At 40.7% G+C, this 18,821-nt stretch overlaps 1 protein-coding gene and 1 non-coding gene across 2 annotated transcripts; both read right to left on the bottom strand.

Moving 5' to 3' along the window:
* Positions 1-570: 570 nt before the first annotated feature.
* On the bottom strand, positions 571-642 carry trnap-agg. Its single transcript has one exon. It is a non-coding gene; the product is annotated as a tRNA-Pro (tRNA).
* Positions 643-8,637: 7,995 nt separating this feature from the next.
* Positions 8,638-11,560, bottom strand: LOC118101671 (tubulin beta chain). Its single transcript, XM_035147610.2, is given in 9 exon segments — positions 8,638-8,841; positions 8,974-9,274; positions 9,277-9,317; positions 9,403-9,435; positions 9,437-9,723; positions 9,844-10,088; positions 10,346-10,456; positions 11,151-11,259; positions 11,434-11,560. Coding segments are annotated over 9 exon segments (1,332 nt in total). The 5' UTR covers positions 11,491-11,560; the 3' UTR covers positions 8,638-8,693.
* Between the last annotated feature and the right edge of the window lie 7,261 nt (positions 11,561-18,821).

Raw genomic sequence — 18,821 nt, forward strand, 5'->3', positions numbered from 1 at the left:
ACAGAGGGATCAGATCTCAATGGGGACACTAGAGACATATTAATACAAGGTGTGATCTATAATCATATCTGGATACAATCTAGGAAATGGATGCATTTTAATGCCAGTCATTGACAACCTCTACTTAGAGAACAATGTAGTTATAGTACCACACTGACTCAGAACATTTTATGTGTTACTTACACATACTGCACTTTGTTTAAAAGCTTGCTTTGGCCAAGCTTGAACTCAGGACCTCTCACACCCAAAAGCAATAATTATACACTGAGACCAACAAACCACTATACAGGAAAGTTCCCCAAAGTAACCACCTCAATGGAGAGTTTTTCTGACATTTCAAGTGAGAAAGAAAGACCATTGCATCTGACTCCTTCACAAGCTTTTACCAGACATATTGCGAAATGTCAAATCTACGTTTCTGAAGATTTCTCTGCGTCTTTTTAGAATTGAGCATTGTACCAGTACAGTTTAGAGGACAAATGCAACAAACAATCAATTAATAAACACTGAGTTAGTCTCCCATGTGGACAGTCCATTGCCAGAGAGAAAGGTGGAAGACTGAGTGGACAAGGGCTCGTCCGGGATTTGAACCCGGGACCTCTCGCACCCTAAGCGAGAATCATACTCCTAGACCAACGAGCCACAAAAGACCACTTTCAGCAGATAATTACATTCAAAAATCACCTCTTTCAGCTTCTCCTGTTGCCGTCATTGATCGCCTTGCTGTGGCGATATGTTTTTTTTAACACAAATTGACTTATTGAAAAATGTAGTGTCATGGAGGACTTTCCTGTCTGCATTTCAATGTCTGCAGTTCCTGTCTGCAGTTCAATCTGTGAACTCTTAAAGTTCATCTTTTCACTATTTGATATCAAGCGTAGCCTTATATGTTATCATTTGGGCATTAAATTAAAGTTTTGCTATCCTCTTGCATGCCCACACAATTACTGTCAGTTTGCACTCATCATTTACAAACTTCTCTGGAGATGAAGAAATTCAGAATAAGAATGCGAACGTGTTCTTGCAAGAGACCCATCGTAAACAGCTGCTGTTGCTGTCCTTGGCTGACCTGTTCAATGTCTGTTGCTCAGTACAACACTATTACTTTTCTTCTTTTACAGGATATTCCAAATTGTTGTATTGGTTCTGCCAAATGTTTGTGCAATGGCTCTGATTGATTTTCCCCCCAGACGTCTCTCTGGTCTCCATGTTGGTTTGTTATTAACAACAAACAGTCTTCATAGATGAACCCTGAGACCAAATCCAAGAGCTGAAACTCATTAAAGCAACATTTGGGCAACAAAACATGTTCAAGTATTGTTGCTCATTAATTTCACTACAATCTCCACTAGTATCAGACATTTGTGGGAAAGAAAGAACTAGTCTAATGCTGTGCTCATGTGATATTCAGGATACTCGTGTACGCTGATAGTAGGTGCTCATGATACTACATAAGCAACATACTGAGCAGGTAATGTGAAATCATAAAGAATCTTAAAAATTGCTGTCGAAAATCGAGATCTTTAACTTATTGTTGCTTCACTTAGATGTTTGACCTTCACCGTGCTGAAATTTGTTTCGTGAAGTGTTTGACACTAGAGGCTTGTTTTTGAAATTACTTTGCTGAAAAGGTAAAGTTTTGTATGTGCCCACCTTTAATCTGAGTTTCAGGCCTGGAACGTACAAAATCATTTTGTAAGATCATAATAAGCTCGGTGCCAATCGATTTGCCTTTGAGTATTTTTCAACAACTTACCTTAGTTTTTGTGGGAAAACCATATTGGATTTCTTGAGTTTTTATGGGTTTTGTCCTGCTCAGGTTTTGATAAAAATAAAATCTCAGACCATCAAGCTGGGGGATTAAATCCGGTTTCTTAAATCATGCGGTACTACAAAGCAGCAAACGCACATTAATTTAAATGTTGTAAAGCGTCACTGATCATTACTTTAACCATTGTTATTTGTCTGCTGCTGGTGCAGTGTCCCTGAGAGACTCTTCATTACAACGATCCACACTGGGGATCGATACATTAGTTTGCTGGCTGTGGTGCTGGATGGCGAGAGGTGATAATGTCCGTCTGGAGGAAAATGTATTGAATGGCTCTCTCTTCGCCAGATATGGATGAATATGTCTGGTGGATAATCGATAAAGGAGGCCTGCCACAATGGCTGCTGACTTTTGCAACTTTAGCGTTTGACATTTTTGGTGTTCTTGCCTGCCACCACTAGGTCTTCCTCAGAGCGTGACTTGTATAGACAACTGATGGCCAAGGAAGCTGAACTTGATACGACCTTTCCTTCCTGGTTACTCTGAAGTTTTGAAAATGTAGACTCTTTGTTTGGACTTTGTTATTATTTCCTGTTTCATGTTGATGTATTTGTTTGTTTCTAACTTTGCTCGTCTGGTTGTTCCTTCCTGTTTCATCCCGTTGTTATTTTCTGCCCTCCCAATGTGTTTCACTGATGTCCATGTATCCCTCGTCTCTAAGCTCCCCAGTCTTTTTCTTCACTTTGTTCATGGAAGCTGAGAAACCTCTTGCTTTTGGTCACCTATGCCGTCTTGATGTGAACCTGATTAATTCCTTTGTGTTTGCTGCATGGAATATTTTTGATTTAGGGCTTTATGTTGTCCTGTCTACCAGAAACTCTGTTCAGACTTGGTATTAATCTCTATAAGCAGATTTTGCATGTGAAAATGTCGACTCTGTAGGCAAGGGACAAGATTTTGGGGCCAGAAGCCTTTTGGCTGTGTGAAGAGCAAAAGAGACGGAACCAAATTGACTGAAATGCATCGACTATCGGCTTATTGATTTATCTGCATTCCTATTAGTTCCTCGATAGATAGCTGTTAACAACCGAAATGTCTTAAAACACCTACAACCATTATCACTGTTGTGTTTTGTGTGTAGAAACGCGTGTTATAAAAGAAAAAGAATTGGACTGCAGACAGTGTATGGCAAACGGAAGACCGGATCTTGGCCCGAATATCTGCTCTTCACACCGGAAGACCCAAAATATTGGCCCATAATTTGTTGTCAAGATGGAGTCTATGGGCTCCGAGATTGAACAGGAATTAGCGTCTGTCTTGGCTGATCCTATCACAAGTGGACAGCTCCAGGTACAGGTGTGAACACAAGATGGAATGAGGACGCATTCGGAGGTGGTCTGGGACACATGTCGTCCCACGATTTTAGCAGTGAACTAAAATGTCCACATTGAACCACCGCCAACACAGCTGAAATCCTATTACCTGTATTTTCACAGTTCTCAGTGTTTCACCGACATTGATTTATTCGAGGCCACCTCCACAATATCAACACTGACTGACACGTATCGATATTCTGTTGTTTTTTTTCAAATGGGTCAAATCTTTCATTCTTTCCTTTCATAGTAAAGCTGTGCAAACTGCCTTGATTTCTTCAGCTCTATTTCTCTCCCTCACACACTGACACAGGCTGACAAACACTTTGACAAAGGGACACAGCTGTATATTCAGACTGGTTAAAAACAAAATCAGTCAGTCTTTGTAAACAGAAAAGACTGAATGTGTTTATTTGTGTAAAGAGCCGGGGAATTGAGATGTGGACACATTCTAATTTTGGGGCTGACACATTACATGTTAATAACAACAGGTCTGAAAAGGGCCAGGGACTGTGTTAGCCTTTTTATTCATAATAAATACTCTTCACTGCACTTATCTGCCTTATCCTGCATCTGTATTCCAGGACCTGAACACTCAGCAGAACCAGCATATCACACAATAAATAGAAAAGTAGACCATGTGGAAAAAAGAAGCCACTGTCGTAATTATAATAAACAAAGAAGTAACATTGAAAACATGTACAATAACGAAAGGTGTAGACCAGGTTCCATGAAATGTCGGAAATCCATTTCTTCATTAAGACCTGGGCACACCAAAGCATTGAATTTATAAATCCAATATGTCTCCCTCTGAAGTCATTTATTTAAACGATCAGCCGCTCTAACAGACTGCTCCACCAACTCAATGGCCTCCGCTTTCTAGAAGGCTGTCGTTGCCGCTATGATAGATATGGAAGTAGCATGCCTCAGGGTAATCTACGTTATTAGTTTTTATGGCATATTTGTGTTCTGCCACTCTGTCTTTTGAATGCCCCTTAGTGTGTTGGATACATAATAAAAAAGAATCCACGTACGGAAGTGGGCCCAACACAAAATGTTTATTTTAATATATCTTGTGTCTTGAGATCCACAAAATCCCCTCTATTTTGAGATTTTTGCAGCAGCAAAGTAGTTTTCATACATTGTTGTCTCTGGTGCGGAAGTCTGTCTTTTATGGAAGGGCCTCATGTGTAATGGAAGGTGGGAGGAAGTTGGAAACTCTTGCTCAGCACGGGGGTTGCTCACTGAAGATCAGAAAGAATGATCTGCTGAGTGTGTTCAGTGAATGCTGAGACAGGATGTATTCATGTGTTTGTCTGATTGTTGTACAAGGTGATGACCTCCTAAGGACACTGCCTTAGTCCGAGCTGTGGAGAGTGCTCTGTTTGTATGATCCGTCGAAAAAGCATTTTCCAGGTCGCGGATCCTTGAAGGCTGTTCCACTTTCTGATGCGTCTTGGTCAAATGCATCACTCGTCTGAATCCAACCCAGTGTCTCCACCGTCCACCACCATCAGTGAAAAAGCCTTGTTTTTTGGTGGAACCTTCCATGAAGGTGTAGAGTTGCTCAGTGACATGAGAGAAGTAACTCCACGTTCTTGCAACACATCAATCACAGCAAGGTTGAATCGATGTGCATGGCAATGCATAAATAATTCTTTCTCTCTGCTCTGTTTAATGAGAGTTTGCACAACCCCTCTATAATCCAGACAAAGCATCACAGTCATCAGATCCTTGCCTCATGATGTTGCTGCTATATGTCCATTGTCTCCATGAGATTATTGGCAAGACCAGAACGAGTTGCATCTTATCTAGTATATTTTGGGGGCTTTTGGACTTTAGTTCAATAGGACGGAGAGAGCTAGCCGTGAAAAGGGGGCAAAGAGAGTGGGGTACGACACGCAGCAAAGGGCCACTGGCTGGAATCGAACTTGAGCCGCTGCAGAGGCATGTTGCCTCATCGGGGTGGCAGCTCAACCAGGTGCGAGTTTAATCTTTTAAATCGACCAAATCGATGAGACGTGTCAATATTTTTTCAACAAACTGGAGGATGGCAGACAACTGATCCAGTTTAGGTTGTAGACAGATATACAGTATATACAAAGAGATGAAGCACAGGCTTGACATAGGACACTGTGACGTAGTCCTCACCCGATAGACCATCAGTGAACTCGACGAGGGGTTTTAGAGCCTTGTGCACTGACTCGAGGTATTCCAGGTCTTACCAGGTTAGAACGAAATGCCGTGTTTTTTTGTCTGAGGTCAAGAAACTGAGAAATGGCTCGCTCCTGCTCCAGCACCCGCTCGATCATCTCCTGGCGGGATCCCCACCCGGTGGGAGACTCACTGATCAGCTGGTGGCACGGATATTTAGCTCCTTCTGCGCTGTGGCCAGGTCCGGCCTCCTCTTCCAACTGAATGAGAAACTGTTCACAATCTTCTTGCAAACAGCAACTGCACGGGCATTTCATGCTTCTCTCTGAAAATAAAAAAACATTTAAAATGTTATAAAATCACATTGTAAAGAAATCCAACATCCAGTCACTCAGCCTAACTCTCAAAATATATTTTTTAATTATTCTTTTTATATATATTCTACAGATCTTAGACAGATTTTAGTTTTCTGGCAATATATGCTTGACATATATTATATACTTAATATTTATATTTTATATACGTGCATTATGCGGACACAAAAATCATGAAATGCTCTCATATAGTTTTTAACTGTATTAAACAATCATTAAAAATACACTCACAGTTTTTAATTGAATGTAACAAATTATGAAATTTTCCCATCAGGGGGAGGCAAACCGATACAAATACTCACCAATCGCACTTATTCAGGCCCACAGCTATTCACCCGTTATCTGCGGTGATGCACACTTGTCGAGTGTCTGAAAAGTCCAATGACATGAGAGCATCTTGCAGCCCTTGTGCAATAAGCTGTCCTGTATAATCATGAAGAAAAAAAGCTTGTTTGGAGGCACAAACTTTTCAACTCCCAGTTTTCGATGTAATGTACTGTTAACCTGAGATAAGGCTCACAGGTTCTGCTGGACCACAGATCCGTAGTTGTGGGTCACATCTGTTAGCTGGTAGGTCACGTATTCTCTTACTGAAATGTACAACTCTGGCAGCGCTTTCTGTGTAAAAATTTTGCGACCAGGCAAATTGTACTTTGGGTCAAGTGTCTTTATGAGATTTTGAAATCCTGGCTTTTCCACAACACTAATCAGGGCCATGTCTTTGGCGATGTGTTTTGTTAGTGCGGCCGTGATCACTCTCCATTTTGGACTTGTTTTTGTCCTATGGGATTGATATTCAAATGAAGAAGCCAGAGTAATTTGCTGCCGGGCTTTTCATTCAACGTTTTATTTGGTGTGGGAGGAGATGTGGAGATGCGAAGATTGAGGCATTCTTCTTTTGTAGTGGATGGCATTTCAGGTGGTGAAACAAATTTGTGGTACTGCTACCTCTTGTGGCAATGGTTTGGCAGCATATATTTGCAGAGAACAGTGTTTTGTTCAAAGTCTTACTCGCGAAATCTGAACCACTGCCAAATGAAAGATCCAGTGCTGTTTCTCGTCGGAAACCAAGTCGTCCGTGGCCATCTTCAATAGCCGTCTCTGAACTCTCGTAAACTTTTTTTCCCCCTCTCTCAGTGCTCTCTGAATCGCTTCCCTCCTCTCCCGATACACAAATACACATGCGCATAGGAGAGTTTTCTTGATGGGCGGGGGAGTGAGCAGTCTGCCGTGAGAGGGGCAGGAGAAGAGAGAGAGAGCGAGAGAAGCGAAACTCAAAGAGAATTTCATGCAGCTTGAAACATTCACCTGGAAATGTATATTTGATAGTCGCGATATAGTCATTTTATAAATCGCACGTGGTACAAGCTGCAATTTATTGACTTGTTCGATATATCGCCCACCCCTACAACAATATGTCCAAGTTTTAGTTTTTCCATGTCATTGTTTACTGTCTCATGCCAGATGTTTTATGGTTGCTCGGTGTGTGACAGTTACTTAGTCTTTAAACAATGTTGGGACCTTGTATTTGTGAACTACAGTTCGGCCTACATTTGTAGTCAAAGCCTTGACCACATGTTTTTTTCTTTGTTCTGGAGAAAAAACAGAGCCTCCAGAACTCAGTCTCCCAGGGTGCTAAACGTCACCCAGAGGTGTGAAAACTGACTGGGGACACAAGTTTCAACCACTATTGGTCACTCTGGGCCCCATGACCCATGAGGTCACCAGGCCAATATAAGCCCTTTTCTCCCTCCCCTTCTTCCTCTTTCTACGCCACCCTCCGAGAGGAGAAGGGTGGCTGTCCAACTCAGCATCTTTTCAATCTCTCTTCCTACGCAACCCTCCGAGAGGAGAAGGGTGGCTGTCCAGCTCACTCTTTCAACTCAACTCATCTCTTGCAGCTCACCTCACCAAAGAAACCTCCCAATCCAAGCTCTACCAACCTTCAAGCAGGCCTGACTGGACTGCAGCGACGTAAAAGCCTGCGTAAGAACTTCGACCAGCACTGAGCTGCATCACACAGCAGAACCACAAAGGCAGAGCCGCAACCCAGCAGGACGACTTCACTGGACGAACAGCACATTCCCTTTCCATGGACGGGTAACACAACTGGGCTTAATAATTATACTAGGCTAAGCAAAGACTGTTTATTCGATTCCGTGTGATGTTTATAAGTTTGATTCGTGTTACTGTGATATTTTGGTTAAGTTATTTGAAAGTTAATGTTGGTGATGTTATGCTCTTCACAGTCTTTCTCTGCATGCATCTAGTAACTTTCTCTAATACCAACACACACACACACTCTATCTCTTCACACATCTCTCTGACCCCCGCTACATGTCGTAAACATACTAGGGGGGATGGTTTATTGCCCTCATAGGGGCCTGCCACCATTTTGAAAGCACGCACTCACTCACACAGACACAGACACACACACGCATACTGACATACACATCTTTATATAGTAAGTACACCGTTAGTAATTTGTGTTTTTATACTTTTATCTTCATAATAAATGTTTTTCTTTCACAAATGTTTTTTTATTAATGTTGCATAAGTGTTAATTTTGCCAACCTCTACACTGTGAAGAACTCTATATCCTTCAATTTAGCAAACTATCTATATGTAATTTTGGTTATAGTTATTCATTTAATTGTTAATCAGAGTTCCAAATTTGTAGTTAGTACTTTTATGAGACTTCATCAATAAATTGGCTATCTTTTCCCTTCCTTTGAAGGGTGGTGCCCCGAGGTAACTTTAATCAATTAAAGTTATTATTTAATATTAATATTAATATTCAATATTTTATTTTGATAACCAAATGTATTAAATGCCGAAAGGCACACCATTTTATGGTATCACATTTAATGCATTATTGCACAACAACAAAGAAAAATCAAAAGCAAAAAACATGAAGGAAACAGCAAGAGTGTGAACATTTTTAAACAAAGTTTAATTTTGAGTTTTATCGTTGTCTCCAAGCCCTAAACTTGTGCATAGTAAGAAACAGGTCATGGCTGTTGTTTAGGCCACCTCCTCATCACCTTCCTCCTCACCCTCGCCCTCTTCCTCAGCAGTGGCGTCCTGGTACTGCTGGTACTCAGACACCAGGTCGTTCATGTTGCTCTCAGCCTCTGTGAACTCCATCTCGTCCATACCTTCGCCCGTGTACCTGAAACAATGGACATAAAGTAAATACTTACTGATGGGCATTAAGTTAGTGTATGAATTTTGGGTAATAACAGGTCAGCACAAGAACACAAACTTCTCCCCACTGTCATGACATCAGTCTTATTTCACTCACCAGTGGAGGAAGGCCTTGCGGCGGAACATGGCAGTGAACTGCTCTGACATGCGTTTGAACAGCTCCTGAATGGCTGTGCTGTTGCCAATGAAAGTGGAGGACATCTTGAGGCCGCGGGGAGGGATGTCACAGACGGCTGTCTTGACGTTGTTTGGGATCCACTCCACGAAGTAGCTGCTGTTCTTGTTCTGCACATTCAACATCTGCTCGTCCACCTCCTTCATGGACATGCGGCCCCGAAAGATGGCGGCGACAGTAAGGTAGCGCCCGTGGCGTGGGTCACAAGCTGCCATCATGTTTTGGCGTCAAACATCTGCTGGGTGAGTTCAGGAACTGTCAGTGCCCTGGAAAGAGACAGATAATTCAAGTCAGATTCAAAATACTTTTAAATACTACTTCCTGGTCTGATACGGAATCCTGCCTCCCTACCTGTACTGCTGGCTGCCCCGACTGGTCAGGGGCAAAGCCTGGCATGAAGAAGTGCAGCCTGGGGAAGGGCACCATGTTCACGGCCAGTTTCCTCAGATCAGCATTGAGCTGGCCGGGAAAGCGCAGGCAGGTGGTCACCCCGCTCATGGTGGCTGAGACAAGGTGGTTGAGGTCACCATAGGTGGGTGTAGTGAGTTTCAGTGTACGGAAGCAGATGTCATACAGGGCCTCATTATCAATGCAGTAGGTCTCATCTGTGTTCTCCACCAGCTGGTGGACAGACAGGGTGGCATTGTAGGGCTCCACCACTGTGTCTGACACCTGGAGAGGGAGAGTGAAGGGAAAGAGGGGACAAAGGGAAGAAGCAGGAACACCATTAAAGCACAGAGGAAACAGGTAGAGCAACAAACATCTGATAACACTTTAATGAGTGAAGTGTACCTTGGGTGAGGGGACCACGCTGAAAGTGTTCATGATGCGGTCAGGATACTCCTCTCGGATTTTGCTGATAAGCAGCGTGCCCATGCCAGAGCCGGTGCCTCCACCCAGGGAGTGTGTGAGCTGGAAGCCCTGGAGGCAGTCACAGCTCTCTGCCTCTTTTCTCACCACATCCAGGACAGAGTCCACCAGCTCGGCTCCCTCAGTGTAGTGGCCTTTAGCCCAGTTATTACCAGCTCCACTCTGGCCTGTGGTACATGCAAATACAGACCTGTATCACAGCTGTATAGAAAAACATTCCTGATCTATTTCCAATGACTTCATAGTATTTGGAAGTAAAACTCCTTTTACTGCAATGAGCAATGCATATTTTGAAAATGACTGGCTCCTTTACTCTTGCAGAATTGTGGAAAGCAACTCATTTTCAGATTTATAAAGATCAAATGAAGCCAATTTTGTCAGGCCGTGTTTAAAGGCAAATTAATATTTGCATTTAAATTCTCACCAAAGACAAAGTTGTCTGGTCTAAAGATCTGGCCAAAAGCACCAGACCTCACAGAGTCCATTGTTCCTGGCTCCAAGTCCACCAGCACTGCACGAGGCACATACTTCCCACCTGGTGATGACGGGTACAAGAATATGAATACACAGACAATTTACACAATGCTGATATAGAAAATAATACACAACTAAAGATCGCTCCCTTTTTTCATCACTGCTATTTTGTTAACAGTCATTAAATACGTAGCCCTTTGAAGAGAGGAAAAACTCTATTAAGGTCAACACATTCAACTCCGCTACATAGTTTGTATTTAATTCTGTCCATTTCTAGTGATTGAAAGTCATCGTACTGTCCAAGTGAAATGATAACTTCAAGTCTCAAGTTAATAGTGTTAAAGGCGTTTTACAAGTGTAATTCACCGTTTTAAAATTTCAATGGCAAGACAAAGAAGCACAGAGTGAAATGTTTGCAACAGTGGTTTATAAATCAACTTTAATCCCTCGTATTTTGCAGCCTGTTGATTTATATTTGTTTATAATACAACACGTCTTGATTTCGATCACTCCCTTAAGTGCAGTCTAATAAATGTTAAGTTAAAGCTGACATTGTTAGCTGGGGTTTGTTGATTTGTTGTATCATAGAAACGGTGACAGTAACTATGAAGGCGTGTCAGGACAGCCTGTGGGATTAGGACCCCCTGCTGGATGGTCGGGGAAATAACAACCCTCCTGTGGAATTTAATTACATTGACTCCTGTGGAAATTAGATCTAACTCTGGCTAGAAAAGCTTTGGCACAATGGTGCTAACCTGTCGCCTCATTGTAGTAGACGTTGATTCGCTCCAGCTGCAGGTCGTTGTCTCCATGGTACATCCCGGACGGGTCGATGCCGTGTTCGTCGCTTATCACCTCCCAGAACTGGAGGAGAAGAAACGTTAGGGGTTTAATTCGCCAGATAACTAGCACGACCTGTCCTAGCAAGTCAAACTTAACATGGGCTATCATTAGCTTTTAGGCCAAGTAAGCTAATTCAGCAGCCCGAATCTGAATTTAACATTTGCTCTGCTACACTTTTAAAACGTGTTTTCAAACCTTGGCTCCGATCTGGTTGCCACACTGGCCCGCCTGTAGATGCAGGATCTCCCTCATTGTGATCTAGATGAAATAGTGTTATGTTACAATCCATTTATAGTGAAAAAGAGAAATATGTACAATACTAACTAGCTTTTGGCATTCTTTTCCAGCTAGGTAACCATAGATAGATCAACAAAGTAAAACTCGAAATAGAACAGTATATACTTAATAGGAAATTCCCAGCTCTGGATTCTGAAATCTCTAATGCTGATGATCTAGACTATGTTCCACAGGATTCAGCTGGAGATGTGGGTGTGTCTTGGAATCCAGCTCTCCCAAATGAATAAGTCTCCTTTGACGACATAGAAGTCTATGTCGTCAAAGGAGTCTATGCCATGCATCTTTGATGACATAGACTTCTATGTCATCAAAGGAGTCTATGCCATGCGATGAGTTTATTGTCATATGCACAACTTACATTTAGCAGTCGCTGGCAATGAAATGCTTGGGTCACAGGCTCTCCTAGCAATGCTCAGAATATCACAAGCGAAAAAAAATATTGAATAAAATAAATATAAAATATAATAAAAATAAATAAATAAAAATAAATAAATCTATATCTATAAACATCTAAAATATATATATATAAACCTAAAGAAAAAACAATAGTGCAAATATGCTAAGGTGCAGAGTTAGTGGAATTATGGCAGATTGGAGGAGTTTAAAAGTCTTATGGCCTGGGGATGAAACTGTCTCTGAGGTTCAGCCTGGTGTGCGGGCCCGGATGCTGCGGTACCCTGATCAGCCTATGCAACTTAGAAGATGCTATGTCATCAAGGAGCCTAGGCCACATAGAAGATGCTATGCCATCAAAAGAGCCTAGGCCACATAGAAGATGCTATGTCATCAAAGGAGCCTTCTTCATTTCAGAGAGCAAAAGCAGTTGTGTGAAATGTATTGCAGGTGTTCCGTAGAGAATTCAGTATGTTACAGTATATACTTTGTGGGTCATTTTTGACCCATGTGATTAAAAATGATGTTGTTCATGAAGTAAGAAAGTAAAAAAGAAAATAATGATTTGTTGTATCAAAAACAAGATATTTATGTACAATACTAACTAGCTGTTGACATATTATTTTCTAGCTAGCTAACCATAGCTAGATCAACAAAATAAAACTCGAAATATAATAGTACTTAGTTGGTAGTTCCGTGGTCTTGATTCTGAGTCTGAAATCTCTGGTGCTGATGACCTAGACTATGTTCCATACGATCAAGCTGGAGTTTTGGGTGTGTCTTGGAATCCAGTGCTCCTAAATGAAGAAGGCTTCTTTAAAGACATAAAAGATGATACATAGAAGTAGCTATGTCATCAAAGGAGCCTATGCCAAGTAGAAGACACTGTCATCAAAGGAGCCTATGCCAAGTAGAAGACACTATGTCATCAAAGGAGCCTATGCCAAGTAGAAGACACTATGTCATTAAAGGAGCCTATGCCACAGAGAAGTTGCTATGTCATCAAAGGATACTATGCCTCATAGAAGATGCTCCATAAAAGATGATATGTCATCAGAGGAGCCTTCTTCATTTTAGACAGCAAAACCAGCAAGATAGAGATTAGGAAAATTAGAAAAAGATCTGATCTCCAATTTGTTTGAAATCTCTCCAGCACTTTTTTTTTGTTTCATCAAATTTCACAATAATGAAAGGGGTTTAAAATACCTCATTTATTTATCTAATTTTAGTGTCCAATTTAATTATTTTCAGAGTGGGCTATTAAATATTATTGTCCCTCCTAACTCCTAATATATATATCCCCATGTTTCGTCTTTCTCTCCTTCATATCCTTCGTATTTCCTGTGTGATTGAAGACATTTGGAAATTTGTAACACAATATTCCTGCCGCTTCTTCCACTACTCTAACTAATAGGTTTCCCTTGGAGATAGGGAATTCTTTAAAAGACATTAAATAACTTCTCAACTTTAGATATCTGTAGGAATCCTCAGAGGTCAATCCAAAATGAAATTCAAATACCCCTTCATGCATGTGTTGTAATCAGTGCTTTCCTTGCCCACCCACTCCTTATCTTACAAGTTTTTATTTTGCGTCAATTTTTTATTTATGAGCCACCCTAACCATGGCAACACCAATGTTCGCCAAATATTACAACATTACACCTACGGATTGAAGCCAACAATGAAAACATGGCCGGAGATCCATTCATACTGGAAGAAATGTTGTTCTAAAGTTTCACACAACACACATATAATTATTTCAACTGAACACTGCTATACAATGCTTCATTAGATGGATTAATGTCATCCAGGATTTTGAAATACGCTTTGGTCTTCTGGGGGAGCTGGATGACACAAATGTCAATTTCTTACTGTCCTCTAAATTTTTATATTCTTGTAGACCATTTTTCTTCCTAGCGGATTAAGTTAACACTGATGTTACTTTAAATTCATGAATGAACTTCTTTGTACTTAACATTTAAAATTCCGCAATTATAATAAGTGTCTGAATCCACCCATCAAATCAGTGACTGATTATTTTATTTATTCTATTCAGGCGCCTATAATAATTTTGGGTAAATTAGTCTGTACCAACCACATATGAGCAGAAACAAAACAAACAAAAAAAGAATATACGTGTTTTAATATCAGTTGTTTATCGCATTAATACCGTGTTGTCGTTGTACAGAGAGGATAAAACAGATTAGCCACAAACTAGCTTGTATAAACGTTGTGTGGTTGGAGCTGATTGACAACTCATAATGACTAACATGGGAAACCGACCTAGATGAAATTATCACACAGAGAATTTGACACATTGATGTTCTGTTTGAAATAGTGCACCATCTTCATAAGATAAGATTATCTAAGATAAAGCCAGACTTTGACCCGAGATGAGGTCGATGCAGGCTCCTGCACACAGCGACATATATTTGGTCATGTCCTAAACTGCATGGTTTCTGGTAATTTATCTTTGAGACACTCTGTAGAATATGTGGAAAAACAGAGACCCATCTCCATTCATTGCATTGTTTGGATGCTTTTTTATACTAGGTACCATATGAATATAATGGACGAGGATCAGGATGTTGAACATTATCAGATTTGCTGCCTGTTCTGTCAGATAACGTACCCAGATGTGAGAGAGGAAAAATTCACATAACAGGCCTCCATCACTGATTTAAATAAAAAGATATGAAATGGATATTATCATCATATGCATATCTATATACTAGTGGTATCAATGTACACAGTGAAACTTCATCTCCTTTAAGGGATAGTTTACCCAGAAAAGAAAATGCACTCATTCTCTTCTCACCACTATGCCAATGGATGAAGTTGAACTGCAGCAGTGACTAGGTGGAGGAGAAGAACGGGGGACATTTAGGCTAACAAACTGGTGTAAATGATGCCGTTTGACTCAAATTTGAATGTCTGGGCTTGCAGACACTTGGATGACACCACAGGAGCAGTATTGAGGGATTTTATGCTTGTTTTCTTTTCTTTTTTTACGTTTGAAGAAGTGGTCACCAGTTACTTCAATTGTATTGGATTTGGCTGCAACTCTGTTAACTCCTGAAACCACCCAAAATGTTTTGTGGAATCAAACACTTCACCCACCCCTCCATCGGCATAGTGGTGAGAAGATAATGAGTGACCTCTGATTTCCTTTGCCAACACATGGAATCCTCTCAGTCTGACTCCGCGCAGATAGATAACTGGGGACAGCTTTAGGGTGGTTCTTGGCAGAGTCACGGTGTTTACAAAGACCTTCATCATATCTTCCAACCAAATCAGCCGTTTGTCTGAAAACACCAGGGTCTGATTCATCACGGCCTTGAAAGGGTAATCTCCATCGGGCAAGTGTTGAGTTTATGTCTGCTAGTCCTTAGACGGCACTGAGTCTGCTCTCCCTCTCTTTTGTCTTCAGCTTTATCTGATTGGCTTCCTGGGCCGGGTTGTTCATCAACAGTAGTAGTCATCACTTTTAAAACTGTTGGCTGGGTTTGTGTTCGGCAGAAACTTTTTGCCGTGGCTTCCAAACTCCACATGCCTCAAAACAAAACTTCCCCGTCACAGTTTGCAGTGCATCCGAACATTCTGCGGGGATAATAAAAAGCTGCTTCTGTCGTTTTTCTCCCACTCCAATCACTGGTAGTTTTGGAAACCAGGTTCTGTTGAAGCTCTTATGTTTACTCCCAATTCCAATCGAACCCTTTCCGTCTTCTCTTTGAATGGACCCTCGCCTGATTTAACCGTCCCTCGCCAGACACTCACTTGGAATAGTAAAACCAGCATCTTGCTCTGAAAAGTAGAGCATGCTTAATTATACTATTCTACGTAGAATAGTATGTTTACATCAAGCATCACATTATTTCACAAAGAGCAGACTTGACTCTTCCCCCCCCCGACATTTGTGGAGGGACATGGGGAATGAAAGTCTGTGAAAAAAAACATTAAATTAAGTGAAATTCCTCACATAATGCTAAGTGAAACAAAATGTGTTTGTTGTGGCCTTCATCATCATTAAACCCCATTATTTAGTTTCCTATTACCACCAAATAGGCTAATTGACTTCTTCTTTCACAGTACACTACTACTCATGTAATTATTATAATTATTACTATTTGATTGTGATGTTTTTTCTTACTGTGAGAACCACCACATTTAATTCAACGGTATAACTGTTTCACACAGATCAGCAACTGATCGTCATCGTCATCATTCCTGTGTTGGTCTAACTTTTCAAATAAATCCACAGCTTTCCATGAAGGAAAATAGCCTGTATCCATAATGTGACAACAGAGTTATTATTCAAATAATTTTATGAGAGGGCACATGAGATGTTGACCGTTCAACTCGAGCCCAACTTTGTGCATGTCCTTGGTCACACGTATCCAAGCCAATAATTTTGTTCTATAAAAACATAACGTTTCAATAAAGATATTGAATTTAACAAAGGAGGTGCCCGATCCAACAAAACATCAGTGTCTTACATTAAGCCAGGCATTAGACACCTTGGCAGCTCCTCTAGTGTTATTGGACTTAAAGCAGATCATTTTGTTCTCATCATCAAAATGCTCTTGAGCTGAAAAAACAGTCCAAGGAGTCCTACACATAGTTTGTCATAGAATACATATACATCTTTTTTTAGCATTATATTTTCAGGAAATTTAAAATGTATGAAACCAGAGAGTTAGGACTCACTTAGTTCCTGAGAATATAAAGCTGCACCTTGGGCACAAGTTGAGGGAGAAAATATGAAGCAGTGAAAAATAATAAGAAAAAGACTGTTGAAGGGAAACATAAAACACTTCATGTGCAGCAACTTGGAGAAAAGAAATGTGCTCAATAAGTTGGAACACCCGCATGTGGAGACTGTTCAGACGGACCACAAATGTAATTGTTAAGATATGCTACTATTAAACATTGACAAACAATCTTGTAAAACTTGTCTAAGGTCTAACATGGCTAATAGGGAGTGAGTATCCTTCATCGTCGAAGGCACCAGGCACAGGCTCACACCCTTTTTAATTCCCCACTGTTTAGGTTGGTAGGAACCTTGATACCTTCCAATGAGTTTAAGAAATGATGTATAACTCACTCAGATGCTCTATACACTATTTGGAATTCAGTCTTTGCTGTTGAACAACCTTCAAGAAGAGTTTTCAGGGAGTTTGCAAAGCCCAGAGAGCACGACAACAATATGGCTGGAAGTTAAGACCCAATAAAGAACTGTTTTGCAGACAAATAAGACACGTGGGTTTCTGAGCGCAAATTGACCCGAAGGACATGGAGGCTTTATCACCAGAAAGAATCCAACCATTATTGCTCTGAAAGATTGTAATGCTTGTGTGTCTCTGTAGCTGTGTTCATTACTTATACTTTTATATAAGGTTATGTTTTCACCCATGCCTTTTTTTGTGTGTTTGTTGGTTTGTTTGTTAGCAGCATTACACAAAAACTGCTAGCGGGATTAACACGAAACTTGGTGGAAAGCGGTATGAACCTTCCTTGGAAGTTTTGGATCAGGGCACAGATCCAAGATTTCCTTTTCCCTTTCTTAAACCTGTTTACCCAGGGAATAATGCAGGGATCCTTATGTAAAAAATTAAGCACATTCATAATAAAGTGTGTGAAATTTAGTGCAGCTTGATTGAATATTAGGGGACTGTTAAAAACTGCTTAATAGGCTTATCCAGGATTTAAAAAAAACCTTTTTAACATTGCAACACAGGGCATTTATAACAGTTTTGATAACCTTTCGGGGATATATATATAATGTATTGGGCAGATATTTATGAGTGTGTACAATTTGGTGCTGATCCAAAAAAACTAGACAATCACGTGAAGGCAGACGTGTGCTGAGTGCCTTTCCAGTTTAGCCTATTGTTTTTATGACGTGTTTTGCTGACTGACTGAAATCTATAAAAAAAGGAACATACAGATTTCTTTACTGCAGAAATAGATTTTGAACGATCTGTCAATGTCTGAAAAAAACGCTAACCCCGGCAAGAACCTGCCAGTGTGTGGGTGTCAAAAGATAGACAAGCTACACAAATGGGGGATGCTCAGTTTTCCACCTTCGGCTTCGGGTCGTCTCCTCAGTATGAAGCTGCTTTTGTTGACCTATATCCACTGTGCTGACAGGAAAATTATATTTGCAATATATCTATCTATAGATATAGATAGATATACATATAACGATGTTTGATATTCATCAACCAAATGCTGATGTTTACAACATGTAAATATGCACCAAAGGCTTTATATAGGTGAGGAATTTATTTGATATGTTTGTGGGACACATTTCACTTGTGACCTGATTATGGTCCAGTTTAGAACTGGTTCAGCTAAATTGGTACTTTCAGGGGGTTTATAGCTCGGATGTCTTATGTTAAGTTTTACTGCACTGCCAAAGTAAGAGCATGTTCAGAGGGACAGACTGTTTGACCAGGTCTACTTTGAAGAATGGTACATCCCTCAGAAATACAGCGCACAGAGCACACTTTTTATTATCTCATGCATAAATTATCAAGCTTTTCTTTTCTTACTGCTCATTGTTGAACAAAACTATTTTTTGCATTATCTTCTCAAAACCAGAAGGGCTTATTTTGGTTCGTCACATCAGGATACAATGTTTAGGTTGTGCGAGCAGAAGACTTTCATCAAAAACTGGTTTCAGTGTGTGAGCATGATCAGTGACTATCGTTTTATTTTTTTTTACACTGCTTGTGTGTGTTATGCAAAAGGCTGGAACATTTTCTTTCTTGCTCTGTGCTCTGAGAGGTCGTGTTGTCAGGGGAAACAGGAGGACATAAGCTATCTGTCAGGGAGTCAGCCCGGTTCAATAGGGCCGTCGGGCTTGTTTTTGCACATCTCATCCCTTATGC

Source organism: Hippoglossus stenolepis, chromosome 22, assembly GCF_022539355.2.
Source record: "Hippoglossus stenolepis isolate QCI-W04-F060 chromosome 22, HSTE1.2, whole genome shotgun sequence".
Lineage (NCBI taxonomy): Eukaryota > Metazoa > Chordata > Actinopteri > Pleuronectiformes > Pleuronectidae > Hippoglossus > Hippoglossus stenolepis.